We start from the raw sequence: 21,057 nt of genomic DNA, 5'->3' as shown, positions 1-21,057 counted from the left end.
TTATTTTACCTAGAATCTTTTGAAGTTACCTGTCACCTATAAAACAGCTTAGGGAAAAAAACTGATTTTCCTTTTTCAGTTCAGCTCAGAACTCAGCTCTAAAGCTGAAAAGCCATCTCAGTCCCCAAATCAGGAAGATAATATCAGCACCATAAGTTTGTAACATAAAAAGATTCCAGAAAGGGCCTAATTTTGTTTTAATTCAATATTATTTACTATAGGCTGTAAAGATAGTACAGAAGATGAGGTGCTTGCCTTGAAAGTGGCTGACCCACTTCAATCCCTAGCACTCCATATTATACCCTAAGAGTGATGCCTGAGTGTAGAGCCAAGAGTAAGCCTTAATCACAGATAGATGTGCTCTACACCTCTCCCCCCAAACACAACACAACAAAATAAATATCATTTTTCAGTTGGTGGCTCTTGGAAGCTAACTACTAAAATTTGAATTGCTTTTCAACATGTTATTATTCCATTCATTTCCATTGATTCACTATCAAAACTATAATTACGTTTGCAGTATTTTCTCTTAGACTACTGAATAAAAACACAGAGCTCACTATCAATTGAGTAATGTTTTAACAACACTCTACACTTTGCAGGATTCTACATATTCTTATGACAAGCAAAATCCTTCCATATATTTTTAAGAGCTAGATATTTGAAAAAGAAAAAAGGACAGAATGTTATATTTTTGTGTGTTTATACTGTTAAACAATAGAACATTGCTTCAAGTATCACTATGAAAAAATATTTTGATTGCTTGAATCTACATAAGTACCAATCACTTGTACAATACTATTCAGGACATAACTATAATGACCTGCGTGAATTTGGAGAAGTATCACTGGGTGCTGAATACGTCTCTGAACAGAACAAGAGGCTGAACTATTACAGTCACAGAGGCATGCTGCAAGCATCTAAAACCAGTGAACTCGAATTGATTTGGACTTCTTGCAATCAGAACATCACCATGGACATGATAATAATCACCAAAAAGTTTGCTTCCTAAATCGCAATAGTAGTTGAAAACTAAATGGAGAGAAGCATGTCACCTAAAGACATTTCATTATAGGGAACCATACACAGTTTCTAAAGCAGTTAGTGATTTGGGTTGGTTTCTTTACATGGACATCTTTGGGGCTCTCTTATACACCGTTTAATAAGGATATACTCCCTTTTCCCTAGTGACTCAGAATCAGCCACCACACACCACCAGGAGATCCACACTGCTCCAAGCTGTGCTGAAGGGTCACTGAGGGGCTCTGATCCTGGCACCCGCCTCACAGCCTCCACATTCTGCTTCTTAAGAGGCACTTTGTGTACTAAGGTGCTGTATGGTTTTTGGCGTGGACTTCTACTTCTCTAGTCTGTGGGATTTCCTTTGCCATCAGTCTCTCCTCCTTTTTGTTGGTATAAGAGAAGACTGCAGTTCTTTAGAATGCTTCATAGGGAGGGTTGTAAAAGCCTCCGAGTGGGAGCCTGGTGTCCCTTTACAATTACGATACCTTTGGAAACTCCCCCAAGAAATTGCTCTCAACTACACTCTCAGGAGTTGGACTGGTCAGCATGGGATTTTATATCCCCAGACTGAGAGAAACTGAGTTTAAAACTGGTGTCATGAAATTTCCTTAAGTGAAAATTTCTCTGTCAAACTATGGTTATGATGGCTTATTGCTACTTTTCCTTCTGAATGATTAACAAGATAAAATACAAATTAGTACATGGTAGCAAGAACTGCATTATATACCCTCATATATGTTTGTAACTGCCTCAAAATTGATGTATTGTAAGCAATAAGCCCATTCATAGGGTTTTATATTCTCTTTATCAGCTCATCATGGTGACATAGCCATGTTAAGTTGACAACTCTAAGAACGTCCAGATTAATACTTATATCTTTAGAATTAGTTAAAGGTTGTTTGTATAAGAAATTTCTCTGTCAAAAATTTGAAAGCCTTTAAATACACATAGTATTTACTTGAGTACTTAGAACATTTACTATTTAATATTCACAAATCTTTGTAACATTATTTATATTCAAATAACTAAAGAAATGTTTTTGTTTGATGAATAAATACATACTTACATATCTGACATAATACTTTCTTTTGTGGGCCCGACTCCTTTCTCAACAATAGATGTGAATACATAATTTAATCATGCAATAAATTTGCCCCTGACATTTCAAGAAAGTGCTTAATACCCATGTGCTACAATTCCTTTTCGGTGTTCACTAACCTGTTTCATTTTTAAATTACAAAGCTGAAACTTACAACTTGGCCACCAAGTGCTGATATAAATGGATGTTGGTTGCCCAATAAATATTTATTGATCATGTTGATATACAAGTTTCTTTTGAAGTGAGACCTTTTCTTTGGAAATAAAGCTACCATGTTTATTTATGTGTTCATATATAAGATTCACAAAGCTGAATCTTAAACTTAAAAACCTCATGAGTTTAATGATTTATGTTAGATTTACCACCACTAACATTAATCCAAATAATTCAGTAGAGAAACAAGGGTAGGACTGTTCTGTGGAATTTACCACTATCCCTGGCCTTTTCTGCCACTTAGTGTTTCCAGAGTTGGACAAATGTTTGAGGTAATTTACAAGGTAATGAGACCCATTGTAATTACTGGTTTTGGCATATTGAATACGCCACAGATAGTTTGCCAGGCTCTGCTCTCAATGGAACAAACATCTCTGAATGCAACAGTTATGTGTACCTAGGTCGAGAAGTCAACATGACGAATTACCAGGCACCTGAGTTACGCAGGAGGAAGAGAGTGGTTTGGAATGCCTTCAAGAGCATTGAAGAAATAGCTAAGAGGATGAAGAACCTCCAGCTCCAGGCACAGGTCTTCGATTCCACTGTTCTTCCTGCATTAACATATGCTTCAGAGACCTGGGCCCTACGCAAACAGGATGAGAACGCTATTCAGGTCTCCCAAAGAGGAATCGAAAGAGCTATGCTTGGAGTAACCCGCTTCACTCAAATGAGAGAAAGAATCCAGAGTTCTGACCTCCATCAATGGTCAAGAATCATGGATGCTGTCTCGTTTTCCAAGGCGTCAAAAATCAGATGGGCTGGACACATAACAAGATTTGGAGACGACTGCTGGACTAGAGCCGTTACCGACTGGATTCTACATGATGTCAAAAGATCGCATGGCTGCCCACCTACAAGATGGTGAAACTTCTTCATCAAGACCCTGAACGATTGGTTTGAAGCTCTTTCCTGTTCCTAGAATGAGCAGACGCCACTGGGCCACACTAGCACGTGACAGGGACAAATGCAGACATTACTGGTGCCCACTCAAGCAACTCGATGAGTAATGGGATGTCAAGTGATCAAGTGATCAATGTATAAGGACCCCTGAATAGGAACTATTAGTGAGGAATGAGGAAAAACATCTTTCATTCTTAATCAGGTTCCTAGTTGTGGAGAATGATGGTATCCCAAATAATTTTTGGGGTCGCAGAATTTTGATGAACGTAAGCATCCTGGCATAGATTGGAATAAAAGGAGTTCCTTTACCAGATAAACTTTCCTCCAGAAAAACTGGTCCTTGTGAACAATACCAGGCCAGCTTCCTGGCCTATTCTGTGGCCACTCAGCACCTCCTGCTCTTGAGTTGCCATCTTGAAATGCTGAATTTGTTAATAAAATATTCTGCTTGCTCATCTTGCATAGAACCCTACCACTAATAGTGCTAGTCCTGCAACAATTAACAGGTTGATATAACGAGACAGTTCCAAGAATTTTTTGTGATCCTGTGGTGTTGAACACAAAAACATGTTAGGAACTTAAAGTGAACTAGTCTATGCCAGTGGTTTGGGTTAATGTACCTTATACAGTGATGGTTTAGAAACCAATAGGTATGAATTTAAAGCTCATATCTATCACTTTTCTTACTTAAAAAGCTTAGGTAAGTTGTCTGACTTCTATACATTTAATTTCTCCATCATAACATGGTGTCAGAGGAAATCTTCAATGACAAAGTTGCTTGTAAGAATAGTTGAGAAATACCCCTAAAATAATTATAAGAACCTAAGAATTGAGTGAGAGCTCCAAGAAGATATTGCTGTGCCCAAAACCCAATTGGGATTAGGATAAGAAGTTAAAATGCAACCTCAGGAATTTCATCATACAGTTTCTGAAAGCAGAGTTCAGAGTTCCCAATGTCAGCCCAAAGAATTGAACCCTCCTTGAATTTTCCAATTACCCAATCACTATTAACAACACACCTCTGACCTATATTTCTAATCCAGTATCCAGCACTTCTAAGCTGACTCTGACACGCCCCCCCACCACCACCCAGGAGCATGTCTCAAGTGGGGTTGCTTCTGTTCCACAGCTGACACCACCCATGTAGATGGTGCAAGTGTGTGCTAATACATTTCATACATTAGAGATGTAAATTTTATTCTTCGAGCTGGAAGCCAGGTGATTAATTCTCATAGCAGAATGATCAATCGGTGCAGATGCTCCACCTGTATTAATGTTTGTTTTTGTATGCATTAGTCTCAGAGCACGCCAATAACACAGGTGGCTGACACGGAGCGGCGCAACATTGCTTTTCGCAGGCAAACATTGAGATCGGTAGTTAGGTTGCACGTAGCACTGCCAATTTTTTCAATTAGACCCATTATTGATTTGATGAAAAAGCAAATTAAACATACCATGGTGGTATGTAAATCGGTTAGAGAGAGCAAAAGGTTCTGGTACAAAGCTTCAAAAGCATGAGCTGAAGAGCTCTCATCAGCTGTAACACTCAGGGATGCCTGGCAGTTCCTGTTACGAATGGGGTTCCTTGAGCGACAGGGGCTGGCTGTCAAAAGAATTACCTGGGAAGGCCAAAGCCACTGAGGAGAATTCACAACAGTTGTGCAGAAAGGAAAGAAATACAGGGGATCTTCTCACTTTGACTTAGACAGAGAAGCAGCCACAGCTTAAAGTGCTGATAGAGTGATGGTGTCCGTGTCCCTGTAGTGTCTGGTGCAGAGAGTAGATGGACTTGGCTATGCAGAAGCACCGTATGTGATGCTAACCCTGTCTTCCCACAAGCTCCTGCATGGTTTCACTGCCTGAAGCAGAAATCTCCCAGCCTGTCTACAACCAGAGTTGATTCCAATATCTAGAAAAATGTCTTAAAACTTGAGGCACATTCTGCATTCTTCAAAGCACCATGGCCTTCAGTCCCACTAACAATTGAGTTGAGGTTTTAAAAATGCCCGGTCTAACCCACCATGCTTGTTTCATGAACAAAAAGTAGCCCGTGAGGAATTGGAATTTTCCCCTGATGGAATTCTCCCCTATAATTTATCTTCACTGTATCTCCTTTTAGTTTTTTGTTTTTGTGGGCTACAACTAGTGGTGTTGAGGGCTTACTTCTGACTCTGTGCTCACAGATCACTTCTGGGTGGGGACGGGGATGAGGGTTCCACAGACCCTACTCAGTTCTGGGAATTGAACTTGAAGAGACCACATGCAAGGCAAGTGCCCTACCCATTTTCTATATTTCTGCCCCGTTTATCTAGATTTCTACACAGACCCTATCTCTGACCTACTGGGTAGTATTTCTACTGTGGTATCTACAACCCTGTAGGTGTCTGGCCTCATCTCCACATTGAGAACTTGGCTTTGTAATCACTTCTTGCATTTATCCCCCACAGACTCTCAATTTTATAAAACTGAGATCCCACCCATTTCCTTTGTATCCCACTATCCGGCAGAGTGAGAAGCATAAAAGTACCTTCTCCTGCTGCATTTAAAACAAGCCATTCATGTAACCAAGCATTTAATTTTTGTCAACTCTAAGTGAGAGATTTTATTAAGTAATCTCAAGAGTCAGCTTCTTTGAGTAAAAAATAAGGCAACCTCATAGGTGCAATGGAAACTTAAGTTCTAAATTTTAGTGTGAAAGAATTTGACAAGCTGGGATAAGTCAATGACAATTGGAAAGTGTCACCAAAATAAGTCTCAGGCGTGTCAAGGTCATATGAATATGTTTTTCACGTCCTTCTTAGCGCTTTTCACTGGAAACAACATTTGCAGAGGAAAATGGCAAGCAGCACAAGTTATCTGAGAATTGAGAGGCTGATAAAATGAAAGACAGAACCACTAAAATAAATGTGTACTTTGAAAGAGCATTTTATATCAAAACTCAGAAAAGAAAAAAAGAGGCGGGCAAGAGAAAATACTGGGAGAGGCTGGGGAGAGGAGTGATACTAATCACAGGGAGAACCTCAGACAGAGATGGTGGATTGCAGAGGGTGCCCCTTTGTGAGAAGACAATTTCTGCAAATGAATGAATGAACAAATGGGCAACTGTCACAGTTCATTAGCTGATGCTGAGTGGCCAAGCAAGCATTAGAGAATAAACATTCAGATCAGACAATCCATCCAAACAGCACCACTGATTAGCCTTTGGATGATAACATGGTACAGCTCTCAACATTGACTCTTGAGTCCCAAATGAACATACTCTTTCTTTCCAAAACATACCAGGCCACTGTCCTCATGCTAACTTCCACAGAGAAGGACTCCACAAAATACAGAACACTTGGCCCAAATAGAGAAGCTGGGAAGAACAAAAAACTTATCAAAACATGAATGTCTGTGTTTGCTTTCTTCCCCACTCGCTGACTCTTGTGGACAATAAAATGAGGCTTAAAAAACTCATGGGCAGAGTTTTTTCAGTGCTTCCTTATTTTTTTAAGGGTGAGTTTGCTTTAGTTTTCATTGAAAGTTGAGCAGATACAAGCTAGCCCTGCCAGCCATTTCTGATGGAACCATATGCTTCCCATCCCATTGCCTTCTGACCCCAACATTGTTCGAAAGTCAGATGGAATCCTTCCATCAAAGTTTCCTTTTCCATTGGAGGGATGTTGTGTGAAGTTGAAAAAAAGCCATGTCCATTGGAAGCTCGTCTGTGAACTTTGCATGAACCGCTAGGAATAATGTACTGTGATGACAGGCCAGTTATACCTTCCACTAAATTTGCTGTCTGGAATGAACTGAAATAGTGTTTGGTTTGTGTAATTACGTCCATCTATCTTTATATTCCAGCGGCATATCGCAAATTGAAAATACTAAAAATTGACTGTTGGTTCTGATATTTAATGATTGCCAAAGACAAGACGATGATTTATTGGTTACTTACCGATGTGGCACATTTGCATCTTATTAGACGGAGATTACTATTCCTTAAAATGCGGACGAGGCCTGATCATGTCTGATGGATTGATTTGATTTGCAAATGTAATCAAACTAATAAGAGGGAAAAAATGAGCAATAATGCCTTGTTTTTCAACTGGCAATCACTCCCCTGCCAACAAGGCTGATATCCCTGACTAAGCAGCCTTTATCCAGTCTTCCTGTCTTCTCAAATAAACAAAGGGATGCTAAGAGCTTGATAAGAGGATAACAAGGCAGGTCTGCATTCAGCATGGAGCCCCTCACCTCTGAACTGGACTGGGGAAAAGAGAAGCAACCACAGGGCATGCACCTGACCTTTGCATGTATGAAGCCCTCATACACAAACACACACAGACACACACAAATGCACACACACACACACACACACATTTCTTGGGGTCAGAGAGATAGAGAGAACAACAGGTAAGGTGCTTACCTTGTGCACAGTTGACATGTATGTATTTTGATCCCCAACACCCAATATGATCCTGTGAGCCCTGCTAGCAATGATCCCTGAGCACAGAGTCAGCAGTGATCCCAGAGCACCAATGGGAGGGTGGCAAAACCACACACATAAAAGGTTATTTCTTTAAGACTCTTGAACATGTGTGTCAGAAAAATGAAAATGAGGGTCTTGAATGCATTGCAAAGCACTGTTCTTAAAATGAGCATTAGAAAGATGGCATATCAGCACCTTGCATATCAGAATCCAATAGCATTCTAGAGACTAGTCTCTGCCCAATGTCAAGTGAGTGGAGACCGTTGAGCAAGAGCCTAGACTGGTTTCATATTTAGTGTGTGAATGAGTAGGCACTGACTTGATGACAAAGATATGCCGCAAATGCTATTTTGGTCAGGGAATTGACTACTACAAAGTATTCTGAAAAGTGGCAAATTAAGCACATAGGACTTTTTTTGTCAATATTTAGATTTTCCAAGCATTCTCATTGCTGATGTTTTAAGGATAACTGCATTCCTCTCCACCCATATGATATTTATTCAGCCCAAACCAACATAGTCTAGTTATATTCAAATTAAGTAATAAATAATTATATTTAGACTATGTCAAATGCCTGGAATATTTGAAAGTCCCAGGACCCACACAGAGATGTTAAACTCTGAAACTCTCACTCCATGTGATGGGTCTAATTAACCAGGATGACAAAAACACATGGGTTGTTCACGAGTGATTTACAATCAAACATGGTACACTCATCTGCCAGAGACACAGTGTTCAAAACTTGCATCAGTGTAGACACTACAGCAGGCATGTCCAACTATGCTCTGAAAATGAGGTGCACTTCTTCCATTCACGCTTTTGATCTTTACTTCACCTGGACTCTTGCCTCTGCATCAATCCCCACAGAAAAAACTCAGCCACTTTGGGCCATTAGCCAATTTATCAAGCTCAGATATTAGAAATACCTCCTCATGAAGTGAAAAAAAACAAAAGGATTCTGAGTCTTCGATCCATCTTAAAGAGCATGAATGATATAGCTATATATTATTGCCAGGTGACATTATAAAAAACTAGTGAAAGGATGAGTTTTTCTCCTAGTTGTTAGCATATAGTGCTAGAAGTGTACCAAAATAACCTTTCAATAAAATTGATTGGGGAGAGACAATAATAAGACACTTGTCTTCCTCACAGTCAACCTGGGTTCAATACCTGGTACCCTATATTGTCCCCCATGCACCACCTAGAGTGATCTCTGAGCACAGAGCATAGAATAAGACCTGACAAGCATCGGGTGCTCCCACTCCCTCCCAAGAAAAATCCTAATAGTTTGGGGTCAGAGGTAGTACCAGGATAAGGCCCATGCCTAGCATATGGCCAATCCAAGTTCGATCCGGGGTACCACATAGTTCCCCAAGCATTGCCAAGAATAGCCTTAGAGGCCCCTGAGAACTGTTGGTGGCCCAAAAAAATCCTTGGCACCACGTGTTCTGTTCACCAGCACAATGAAACACCAGCCTAGTTGGCCCAGAATCCCAGGGTGGGGCACTTTGACCTCCAGGGTACTGCTTGGGAGACCTCCTCCCAAAAAACTAATTGCTAGTTTATCTTCAAGAAACATATTATCCATATGCCAGAGAGATAGTAAAGAAGATAAGGAGATTGCCTTGCACTCAGCCAACCTGGGTTCGATCTCCTACACCTCATATGGTCCCACAAGCTCTGCCAGGAATAATACCTGAGCACAGAGACAGGAGTAAGACCTGAATACCACTGGGTGTGGCCCCCCAAAAAACATCAAAATATGCATAATATATAACATAACATAATAAGGTACAATCGAAATAGAAAATAATAAGACAATAACCTGATGATATTTAATACTATGCATAATGATGCTTACTCTTTGGGTAGTGGAGATAGTACAACAGGTAAGGTACTTGCCTTCCTTGTCACTGACCTGGTTTCTATCTCTGGCACCACATATGGTCCCCGAATCCAACCAGGAACCCCTACCTGAGTGCAAAGCAAGAATTAAGCCCTGAACACATCTGGGTAGAGTCCCAAAACAGAAATAAAAAATAATTATTTTCTGAAGAGCTATTAGTGATAGAAATAAATATCAATGTTGCCAATTAGGTGTTAAAAGCCGTGACTTCTCATTTATTTGCCTGTTTCTTTACTTAGTTTTCAAAATCCCCGAGTTTCAATGTTTACTCTGTTCCAACTAGCTTGGTTCAATCTTTCAACTTTTCTAGTCTTAAGTGTCTTATCCACAGTGAAAGTGCAAGTCAAAGGTTTGAACAGTTATTGATTGCATACATTATCCACTGAAGATTGGATCAGATACCTCACATACATTGAATTCTCTAGTGAACTCATCCTATTCATCAGCCAAGCTCTTTACAGGCACACATAACTGAATGTCAACTTGGTCTCCACCTCCAAAGAAGAGTCTGTTCCCAATGTGATAGTCTCCAATGCCATCCTGGCACTAATGATTGGAGGAGGGAGAGAGAGAGAGAAAGAGAGAGAGCGTTTTCCTCTCTCTCATCTCTCTCCATTCTCCCTTCATTTGGGGACCACAACTGGCAGTACTCAGGGACTATTCCTGGCTCTGTGCTCTGGAATGACTCCTAGTAGTGTTCAGGGACCATATGTGGTGCCAAAGGTCAAACCAGAGTGGGCCATATGCAAGGCAAATATCTTACCTCCTTTACTTTCTGGCCCTAACAAAATCTCACTTTTATAGCATGCCTCATAATTAAAGAGGATCATAGCACAACATTTCCTCTTGATGTCTTTCTAAATGAAGAAGCCTATCTTTCCAACTTTGGGTAAAACTATCAAAAGTCACGTTAAGTGCAGAATAAAAGCATTTGCTGAAATAAATCTGGAATGCCCCAACAGATTCCATATTTATTGGAGGAACACACACAGGTGGCAGCATCTCAGGATTGGATTCATCTTCTGGGAGTAGATTTGGTAACCCCTGCCACTGGGCTCTGCCCTGATGCAAAAAATCCAGTGCAGAAGGACAGCTCGCCCCTGCCGGGTTTCTCTAAAGTGCTGAGGAGTCAGGAGAAGTAAATGCTCTCCCTCCACAAACCCCCATCTGCTCCTCCTTCCTCCCACTCTCTCTGCAGCTCAGTCCACTGAGCGCCTGGCAGACAACGTGCTGACTGTGAGGCCTGGCCCTCAAGGTAATTAATCCTTTCCTAATATAGGTTAAGCAGGTGTGAAGCCTCCTCCATCCTGAGAGGAAGGAGCTGTTCTGCAGAGACACCCCTGGAATGACGGGCTCTAATTGGGCTCTCATGACTCCCTGAAATCCATTGGTTGTGCTGCTGACCGGGACACCCCATCAGTTACTGGTTTAACCTGCAGCCAGGTGAAGAGCTGGCAATTTCCCCTTTACTGTTCAAACTTAACCATTGGCTTTACAGATGAACATCCACCCCGGTCACAATCATCCCCTCACTGGAAGCAATGGGATGTGCTAACTGGATGCTGGTTAAGGCGTGAGAGTCAGTGAGCTGAACTAATTTCAACTCGACTAGGCGTGTTCTTTATCCTCCCCCTTTAATCAGTGACAACACACTGGACTTTGTAACCCATTGAATATTATACTGCAATCACAAAAGATCAAGAGGAAACAAAACAAACCACCCTGACACTCCCTGTCTATGAAGTCTGCATCTTCTATTATAGCATATTGAGTCTTGGTGGGGGGGAGGATGGGAGGGGGAGAAGAGAAACCCAGCAAAAAAATAAATAAATAAAACTAATTTTTAAAAAATATTTTAAAATAATTAAAAGTTACTGCTTCAAAAATCTCAGAATATATATGTATGTACATACATGTACTTTATGAGGGGAAAGGAATGTTATTCTTAAGAGAAATATGAAGCTGTTTATATTCTGCTTATTGTACACATTAACTTCTTAGAAAGTTTGGTCAATTAAAGTAATTTAGTTAAATGGGTTTCTCTAATTGGATTCTTGTAATTAAGAGTCATTTACAAGGTTGAAAGAGGATGGAATTGGGGAGGAAGCAACATGTGTTAGGGAAATCCTGTGTTTATGGGGACATCTAGCACCATGTTAAGATTTTTATCGGATCTGCAAAATTCAATGGCATGGTGCTTGGGTCACCTTGAATTTCAGTTTCCCCTGTTTGATTTGTTGAAAATACAAGTATAGAGCCAGAGACATTATAGGGATTAAGGCGCTTGCCTTGCATGTGGCTGACCCTGATTTGATTCTGCATCTCAGGGAATTTATGATCACAATGTCAGCCGTAAACCCTGAGTACCACCAGGTTTGGCTCAAAGACGGAAAGAAGGAAGGAAGGAAGGAAGGAAGGAAGGAAGGAAGGAAGGAAGGGAGGGAGGGAGGGAGGGAGGGAGGGAGGGAGGGAGGGAGGGAGGGAGAGTGGAAGGGAGGGAGGAAGGGGAGGAGTGGGAGGGAGAGTGGGAGGACCATACAGCTAATTGTTTATATGGGGGAGTTTCTTGAGTCTTGTAGACTCCAACTTTGGTTAGGAAGAAAAATTTCTTAACAGAAAAGAGGCCAATGAACAGCAATTTGAGCTGCTGATGTCCCCTTTCTTCCCTTCTTCTTTCCCTCTGCTGATCCACTGGGAGAATCAATGGAATTCTCTATTCAATCTCAGATTAGAATGTTCCCTGAGATGCTCTTACCATAAACAATCCCCCCCCCAACCCTCCATCTTCATAGACAGGGAGTGTCAGGGTGATTTGTTTTTTGTTTTCTCTTGATCTTTTGTGATTGCAGTATAATATTCAACGAGTTACAAAATCCAGTGCTCACAGAGAGCTCTGTTCCACTCCTGCCTCTTCCCTGCACCCAAACTAACCCATTCTGTTACATATCAAAACCACATTTGCATCTTGAGTCAGAGAGCTGCTTATCCATGTAATCCCGGTCAAATACGGAAGAAGACAGGTTAAATCACAAAGATTTGTGCTAGAATGAATGTCTTGGGGAAGAAGACACCTGAACATGCACGATTAGAAGGTGCACATAAGAATGTTTAAAAGACACACACACGGTTGGAAGGTGCACGGTTGTACTGAGACTTGTGATCCGAAACTATTTCAAACTATCCAGAGAGAGATGAAAAAGCCCCATTCTGTCTCTTTCATACACACAGACACACACACACACACACACACACACACACACACACACACACTCCTAAGTACTAGCACATTCAACTAAACCATTCTTTTTCTTGCAGGATGACTTCAATATTTTTACAGAGTAATTAGCTTACTTCCTCACTTTCATAAATTAGTTTTGATATGTACAACACTGAATAGTGCAGCTATTATTATCTACAAAATATAATGTAGTATCAACAGAAATTGAGTTCAGTGAGTAATATTTGCACCCTCTTTTAAAAGAGAAATTCAACAGCTGAATTTTTTTTCTTTTTAAGAAATTATCTCTCTGTGTGTTTAAAAAGCGCTTTCAAAGGACTCAATTCTACAGCAACTGCTTCTCTGATGCCTGAAGTGTGTGGTTGCCACACAATTTATATCTCTTTCCTTTGCTCTTTGTTTTTCAGCCATTTTCCCTGAATGTCAAAGTCAATTTAGTGCATTTCACTTTGCTGAATAAATCAGAGGCGAAATCCTTGCTAAAAGTGAAAATTTGATTTGCTAAAAGGAGCTTAGGGCAACTATTAATCAATATATCCAGAGTGTCAAAGCCGAGGCCAGGGTAGACATGCATTCATTTGGAGATTGGCTGAGGCAGATAAAGGGATTGCAGGGGAGAAGGGGACCGAGCCCCCAGAAGGGAGGTGGACTGAGGGTCAGAGAGGCAAAAGGGAACAGAGAGAGCAACCAAACATGCCAGTATTCTGTCCTTCTCCTCCAGTCTTTCCTTTGGAGGAGGAAAAATACAATTTAATGAAGCATCTAGGAATATATAGGATTTCCTTATATTACCAGCTTTAATAAAACATCTTGCTTTCTCTCTTTAATACTCACCAGCCTAGAGAAGGAACCCAAAGTCTGATGTAGTTGCCCCATTATCAAGCAAGATTCCTGAATAGGAAATCTGAGTTGGGCTACTGAGTATTTTGATAACCCTCAGGTAGATTTCTGGGTGTTTCAGGATTCTGAACGATCATAAGAAAACCAAGTGACCACATCACCTGCTCTCTTACCATCATGAAGAGCTGGCTAACTCATCATGGGGCTCTCATCAAGTCACCCTCTGTTCTGGGAGCAGTTTCAAGTAGAATCAGGGCTGTTATCATTTGCACGCTCCTTTGTACTACCCCGACACAGAGCTTACTATGTGCTATTCCAGGAAAAAGGGATGGAGGGAGAGAGGATGGATCAGATACCAAGGTGAATGATACCAAGGTGAACCCCATAAGCTCTTGTGTGCTTCTCAGAACAACTGGATGAGTGTCAGATTGACACAGATTGAAGTATGTACATCGTAGTCACTATTTCTAGGACATGGCTCTTTCTCTGGTCAGAGGAATCAAAAGCCACGGCCATGGATGGACAGCAAGTATCTACTGGGCACATGGGATGAAATCCTACTGGACAGGAGTCAGTGTCACTGCAGAGAACAGAGGAAACCTCCCAACAGCCCCGTGGGCTGAGTGGTAAGGCTATGTCTCCTCAACATTTTTTTAACAGAGTTGTTGGTCTTGTGAAAAGGGTCTCACTCTGTCTAGTAAGGCTTCCAAGACCTATTTTCTTATTTCTGGCAAGGGGAATCACTAGAAATAGAGATACCATTCCGATGTTCTTTTTTATTTCATTCACAATGTATTTGTCAACTTACTGGTTCTTTTATTCAAGTCACATTTGTGACTTCAGAAACAGATAAATATGCAGCTGTTTCAGGTTTGGCCCAGGAGAACAAACTGTATTATACAGACACTAATGATAGTACACCTTAGAATCATGACAATTATCCATACAATGACCCCTATTCTCTTCCACTATCAATGTGCTTAATAAGAGCATTTTTAGGGCATGATTTTATTTATGAACACTAAGTTTTCAGATAACCTGGCTTTAATGATAATAAAAAGACATTCTAAGAGCAGTATCTTAGAAATGAGCCCTGAAAAGTTTACATATAGATCATGTTTTTTAATTTACAAATCACATAAATGTTCTAACTAACAAGCATGCTTTTTTTCTTCTTTTCACAATAAAACAAAGTGATAGAGCAATTCTGCAATAAGAAATATTGTTCATATACAACTCAGATTTTCTGACTTATTGAAAAATTCTTCTATACTTAAACAATAACTGCAAGTACACAGGTATATGGTTAGCAGAACTTTGAATATTACCTCCAACATTTGGTAATTGAACATACTTACAATTTATATAGTACTATTAAGTGCCAGGGCTTTGGGTCTTTAATTTACATTTTCTCCAATCAACTAAAAGACTCAACTACTTCAGCGATCTGAAAGCATTATTTAAGCACACAAAAGAGACAGGGAAAGGAGGTTGTAGTAGCTTTCATTCACTCCTAGGAAAGTAGCAATTACAACCATATGCAAATAAGGTTATGGGATGAGGTTGGGGGTGGAGCCTCACGGCCAATGAACATCTCTGTGTTATGCATTTTTAAAATAAGCTAACTTATAAAGCGTTTATTCAGTGCCAACAATGCAGATGCACAATAAAACTGTTACTTACACATGATATAACTTGTCTTCAGCCAACTTGGCACATTTCTGCACATCAAACAATGATCATAAACAAACTTGCAAACATACTTTGTTACAAATCAAAGCATAATCTTACAAAATGATTGATTTTAACATATTTCATGCTTTCCAAACATAAGAATCACTTAATGGCATTGGCCAATATACATAACTAATGGAAATTATTAAAATGTCATGTTCAGGCCAGATAGTTCAGGGGCTAAAGCACTAAGTGCCTTGCATGCTGCTGAGCCTGGCTAGATCTCTGGCACCCCATATGGTCTCCTGCCATTGTCAGGAATTAGCTTCGAGCACAGAGCCAGGAGTAAGCCCTGAGTACTGCTCAGTGTGGCCCCCAAAAACAAAAATATGAAAAAAATGACATGCCTTCCAACTTTGGTTGAGCATTAATATAAACAATAATACAGTGTCATTAGAAATGTTCATTCAAATTAATGAATACTCAAAATATTCATGGGAGCTAGAGCAATAGTGTTCAAAATATTCAGGGGGCTAGAGCAATAGTATAGCAGGTAGGGCATTTTCCTTGTACATGATCAATCCAGGCTCAATCCGTGGCATCCTACATGGTCCCTTGAGCACTGCAAGGAGTGATTCCTGAATGCAAAGTCAGAAGTAACCCCTGAGCATCACCAGGTATGGTTTAAAAATAAAAAGCAAACAAACAAAAAATCATGGGTGTTCTCTCACAAAAACATATGCCTTAACACATAAACAGTTTATGCATAATTTTTTACACACTTGAGTCACTGTTAGAAAAACCTAAGTAAAAATCTGTCAAAAAATTTTAAAGTTTACCTCAATGAGCAATATACAATACAATCTCCTGACTGAATGTTTCTACAAAAAAAAATGTTGGCATAATTAGAAAACTATGTTTCTGTACAGAAGATTTCTATTTCTTTCATAAATAATTCTATTTGAAGAGCTTTTTGTTGCATTGTCTCCATAGTGTGCTATTCTTTTAGAGCTCAGTATTTTCTGCCTTAACTTGGTTGGAAGAAAAAGTGCAGGATTTTCCTCTCTGTTGGATGTCATTATAGCAGAAACCATTTCAAAATGTGACCAAGAGGCCCTCAAACTTGAACAGGTTCCTTCTCCTTGAGCAGGTAATCATTTAATTTGTACTGTTAAAAAAAAAGACAACTCTACCCTAGTAATTCCCATATTTCTAAAGTAAAAAAGAAATTGGTCTATATGTGTGTATGTCTAGGGTGGAAGCGAGGTCTCATTCATGCAAGTGTGTGCTTGAACACTAAGTTCCATCCCAGCCGCATGAAAGGAAATATTTTCCCCCTCAACTACATTCCCTTACTTAATTCTTCAAAGACATTCCTATTCTTCTATAGTAAACTGGCACGCTCCATAAATATATTTAAGCCACTTATCTAGGTCAGCTCTCACAGGTGATGCCTGTTTCAGCACCATCAGCTAAGTACATTGTGCATTTTGCCAACGAAGTAGCAGTACATACTAATATTTTAATCAAACCACAGAGGACAATAATAGATCTGAATGCTGGTCTGATAATCACCTTATCACACCCTGTGAAACCTAGCTCTAGTATTCGATGGTGCCTCCATTACGAGCAGCCTGGGCTGAAAGAGGCCAACAATGGCAGGAGGATGGAGAGCGTGTGCAAGAGCTCCGTATCTACATAAAAGAGATTAGAGGCGACAGCGTTCCATTTTACAGCTCAATCATATTGTGTTAGCACGCGCTTATCCGAGCGCGGACGAAATTGAAAGAGAAATAAAAAAGAGTCAGGCAGATAGGAACCAGAAAAGCGAGGCATGAGCAATTTTCAAGGATATAAAAGGATGCTAATGGTGGAGCCTGTCATTCTTAAAAAGGGCTATTAGGGCACCATCATCTCTTCGGGTGCCCTTATGCCCCTCCAACTAAAGTCAAGCATTTTCTAAAGCCCTCGTGATCTTTTCCCTTTTCTAAGATAAAGTATGGTCATGTTTCATAACAACATACTTTTCCATTTATATGATTTATTAAAGAAAGTCAACTAATTCTATTTACTGATTTTTAAAAAAAAAAAACTCCATATATATTTTCTTCCAATTTTTTGTTGTTGTATTCTTTCCTTTTCTTCATTAACGCAACAAAAGCAAATAGACAAAAAGCAAATTCTTAGCAATGCAGAATGTCTACTGATGCTATCTTAGATGTCAGACTTAATTAAGAGGAAATGTGTGTGTATGAGTGGTATTTGTGTTTACACAGACTAGGAGTAGCAAAAAGACACACACACACTGAGAGAGAGAGAGAGAGAGCTGGTATTTAGTATATTTTGTTAAAATATTTTAATTCCTATTTTAATTAAATTTTTTAATTCTAATAGGACAGTGTTCTTATACAATGTGTTTTGAAGTGAAGACAGCAAGGAGAAACTTCAGTTCAGACTTGGATTTCATTCCGGCTCTGACTGAAGCTCTAGTATCAAGAACACCATTTTACTTTTATAGAAGCATAAATGTAATTTCTATCTTCCTACACTTCTTTGTCTCATCCATCTTTCCACACAAGACCATGCCATGCCCCCGAACCTGGGGGTCAACCAGTACTCCATGCTACAGATTCTCCCCTATCTCAACACCTCATACAGCACACTCACTGCTAAAAAAAAATTACAAAGAATTTCTTTTAATTCTTCCTTTGCTAATCCCTTTCTGAAAAGCCAAGATACTACTTGCAATCACTACAACACCCTCAGGGTATCAGGAAGACTGGAGCTGTGAATCATCCCCCACGTGGCCTCCTCTGGCATTTGCTATGGGGAGAGAATCACCAATTCTAAGCACAGCTCAAAACTGAACACATAATCGTCTAGTAATTGTTTCCACCACTGGAAACAATGTTGCTCATCGTTATTTAAAGTTACTGTCTTCTTGCTCTTGGCCAGAACTCTTCAACTGCTGAAGTTTCTTTGGAAGCTGACATTTCTACTGAGATACACAAATGGATTAAAACCACTTTATCATTGACTTATCTTTACAAGAGAATAGTGTGTAATACTTTTGGCTCTTATTCGTCTTTATTATGGAACGTTTATATGACATCAATACATGGGTTTCACACTCCCTTAATTCAAGGAGAACTTGGGCAGAGTCCTCTGAAATAACAGATGGTCTAGAGTCAAAGTGACACACAGCCTTACAAGTTGTTGTCATCAATAATCCTACCATTTTGAATATTTTGAAAAAGTTATTTCAAATTATCAACTATCCTGATTTTACTCCCAGAAGCAATGCAAAATATACAAGGACTCATTGAATATGAGCCAATATTTTTATTTCTCTCTGCTTGCTACCATTGAATTATGAATAATTCTCCTTTAACCAGGGGTTACAACAATATTTCTCAACTGTGAAACATGGGGATGATGTGCCCCCTACTCCCTGTGCAAGAAGACGTTTTGTTCGTCATGACACAAAGGCTGCAGCAGGCAGGGATCGAAGATGCTTCTAAAAATCTGACAATAGACAAATATATGCAAAGAACTGTATAATAATATTGAAGTCTAGATGATATACATTACTTATCTAAAAAATGCATCTGTGGATACTTCAGCAAGTTTACTTATTTCTTCCTGCCTGAAAACTCCAGAACTTTTTACCTCCACTTCAGTTTTTCTCCATTGCTTCAACCAATCTAGGCTATTCTCATGGCCACAATTCCCCCAAGGTCTTTACATCTTCTAGCATTATTCCATATATGGCATATGTATTTGCTCTTTTCTCAAAGCCACATACGTGTGATCACAACCCAGACAGCAATAGCAACCTCCCACTGGATCCAATTCTCATTCTTCTTTTAGACATAGCCTATCTCTATGTGAGGGAGCTTCTAAAGGAAACAGTCAAGCTCACCAATTTAACTAGTTTTGACTTAATTTCGAGTGCTTTATTAGCAAACAGTGTAAGATAAAGTAGCTGGTATAATACAGAGTGATGTTTAAATTAGTTTACAATTTGCTTGGTCTCATCTAGAACTACAGCGAACAAAGCCATTCAGAATGTCAGCTGTGTTCCTAACCACTGTAACAAATTGTGGCCCGAACGCTGCACACTTAATGACTTCAAATTAGCTTCACCGCAATACCGCTGACAGTTCGTTACGACTGTTAGCAACATAGCTGGCGTATCATGACCAATAAATTGGTTTCAGTGTGGGCTGGGAAAGGAACTTCCATCAATTTGATTAAAGAAATTACTGTAGCATTCAAAGCATATAGACAAACTAGTTTAAGGAGACAGAAATAAGTTAACTGTACCAGAAAAACATGACTTATCACTGAAAAACCTGTTTATCAACTATCTGAAAAAAAATACAGACCAAGGAAAACGGATTTCAAATAAAATTCTCAAAACTTGTACAGTTCATCTTGATGGAACTTAGAGGATGATGCAAGGGAAAGAAATAAATTGTAGGAGACTTAGAAATGTAAAAATACTACTGTTAAGTTACTTGTGAGAAATGTACTATTTTCTTGATTTAACACTAGTCTCATATCATGGATAAGTGCTTGATAAATATTTAATTGTAAGCCAAATCAAAACTCGTGACTAAGGCTAGAAATTCTGTATAAATAGCATCAGAAACAACAAAAAGAAAAGATTCTTAAGTGTAGAAAAGGGGCACGAGGCTAAAGCCGACAAAAACATTTTTCCAAGTGCAAAGAAAACTAAGTATTTTTAGGTGAAAGCTCAGGAGTTTGAAAGGGATCAAGAAATAATTTTTAAAATTAGATGTACTATTATATAGGTAAAAGACCTTCAGGTAGAAAAAGCTAATTAGAAAGAGTTCAAGGTGGGTTTGATATAAAAAGGTTAATTATTCTATTAGTTTCAGAAAGCTCTGAAATATCAGTTAGGGAAAACAAATGCAAAAGGAAAAATGTCTATTAGTGTATATATCTCCTACAAAAGACATCTTCAAATTGCCTGAGCCTATCTAGTCAATCTCAAGAATTTCTGTAAGCCCTGCCATTTCTATTTTCAGAAAAGTGTACCTGGAATATGCTTTGCCCATCCAATGATGACCACCAACTCCCGGTCAGCCAGGTCACACAATGTCGTGAGAGCTTTGATGTCACTGTCGGGCACAGTGGGATCTGGCATGGCATAGATCTTCTCGGGTTCGGCCACCAACAAATGTGAGACAATCTTGTTATCTGTCGGGTCAGACCAGAGCAGCACAAAATTACTAATGGCACATGTCTCATACACAGATTCACACAGCCTAAAGGATGTTCCGTTTTGAAAATCAATTCAAATCACCTGTGTGCCTCCCTCCCATTCTATTCATGCTTCTCTCTTCAGGTAGATTTATTTATTAACCATTGCTTCCCAACAGTCATAATAAGAAATAGTCATTGCAGTCATTTATGAAGGCTCCCTTCCTTCTTTGCTCTACCTGCCTTGACTGGAAGGAAGCACAGGCCCTGGAATAAAATGTTTTACAGCAAAACCTACAGGAGGTGCTTTCTGGGCATGCCCTTGGATTCTTAAATGGGGTTTGGGAAAGAAGATTAAATAGGATCCAGCAAGGTTTTTTTTTTAAAGAACCCACAATAAAGCATGAAAATATAGAATAAAATGTGTAAATCCTGGGGGGAGGGGTGGAAATTACTAATGCCCC

General features: G+C 39.6%; 1 protein-coding gene across 6 annotated transcripts in view; it reads right to left on the bottom strand.

Moving 5' to 3' along the window:
* The window catches only part of ESRRG (estrogen related receptor gamma), a 635,624-nt gene that overhangs the window by 44,986 nt on the left and 569,581 nt on the right, over nt 1-21,057 (bottom strand). For all 6 annotated transcript variants that reach the window (XM_056110835.1, XM_056110832.1, XM_056110831.1 and 3 more), the window contains one exon: nt 20,429-20,590. In XM_056110835.1, the coding sequence (XP_055966810.1) occupies nt 20,429-20,590 (162 nt within the window). The remainder of the gene's footprint in view (nt 1-20,428; nt 20,591-21,057) is intronic.

The sequence above is a fragment of the Sorex fumeus genome, unplaced genomic scaffold (genome assembly GCF_029834395.1).
Source record: "Sorex fumeus unplaced genomic scaffold, SorFum_2.1 ptg000010l, whole genome shotgun sequence".
NCBI lineage: Eukaryota > Metazoa > Chordata > Mammalia > Eulipotyphla > Soricidae > Sorex > Sorex fumeus.
Note: the sequence above shows the minus strand (reverse complement) of the source record. Positions and strands in the feature narration are given on the sequence as shown.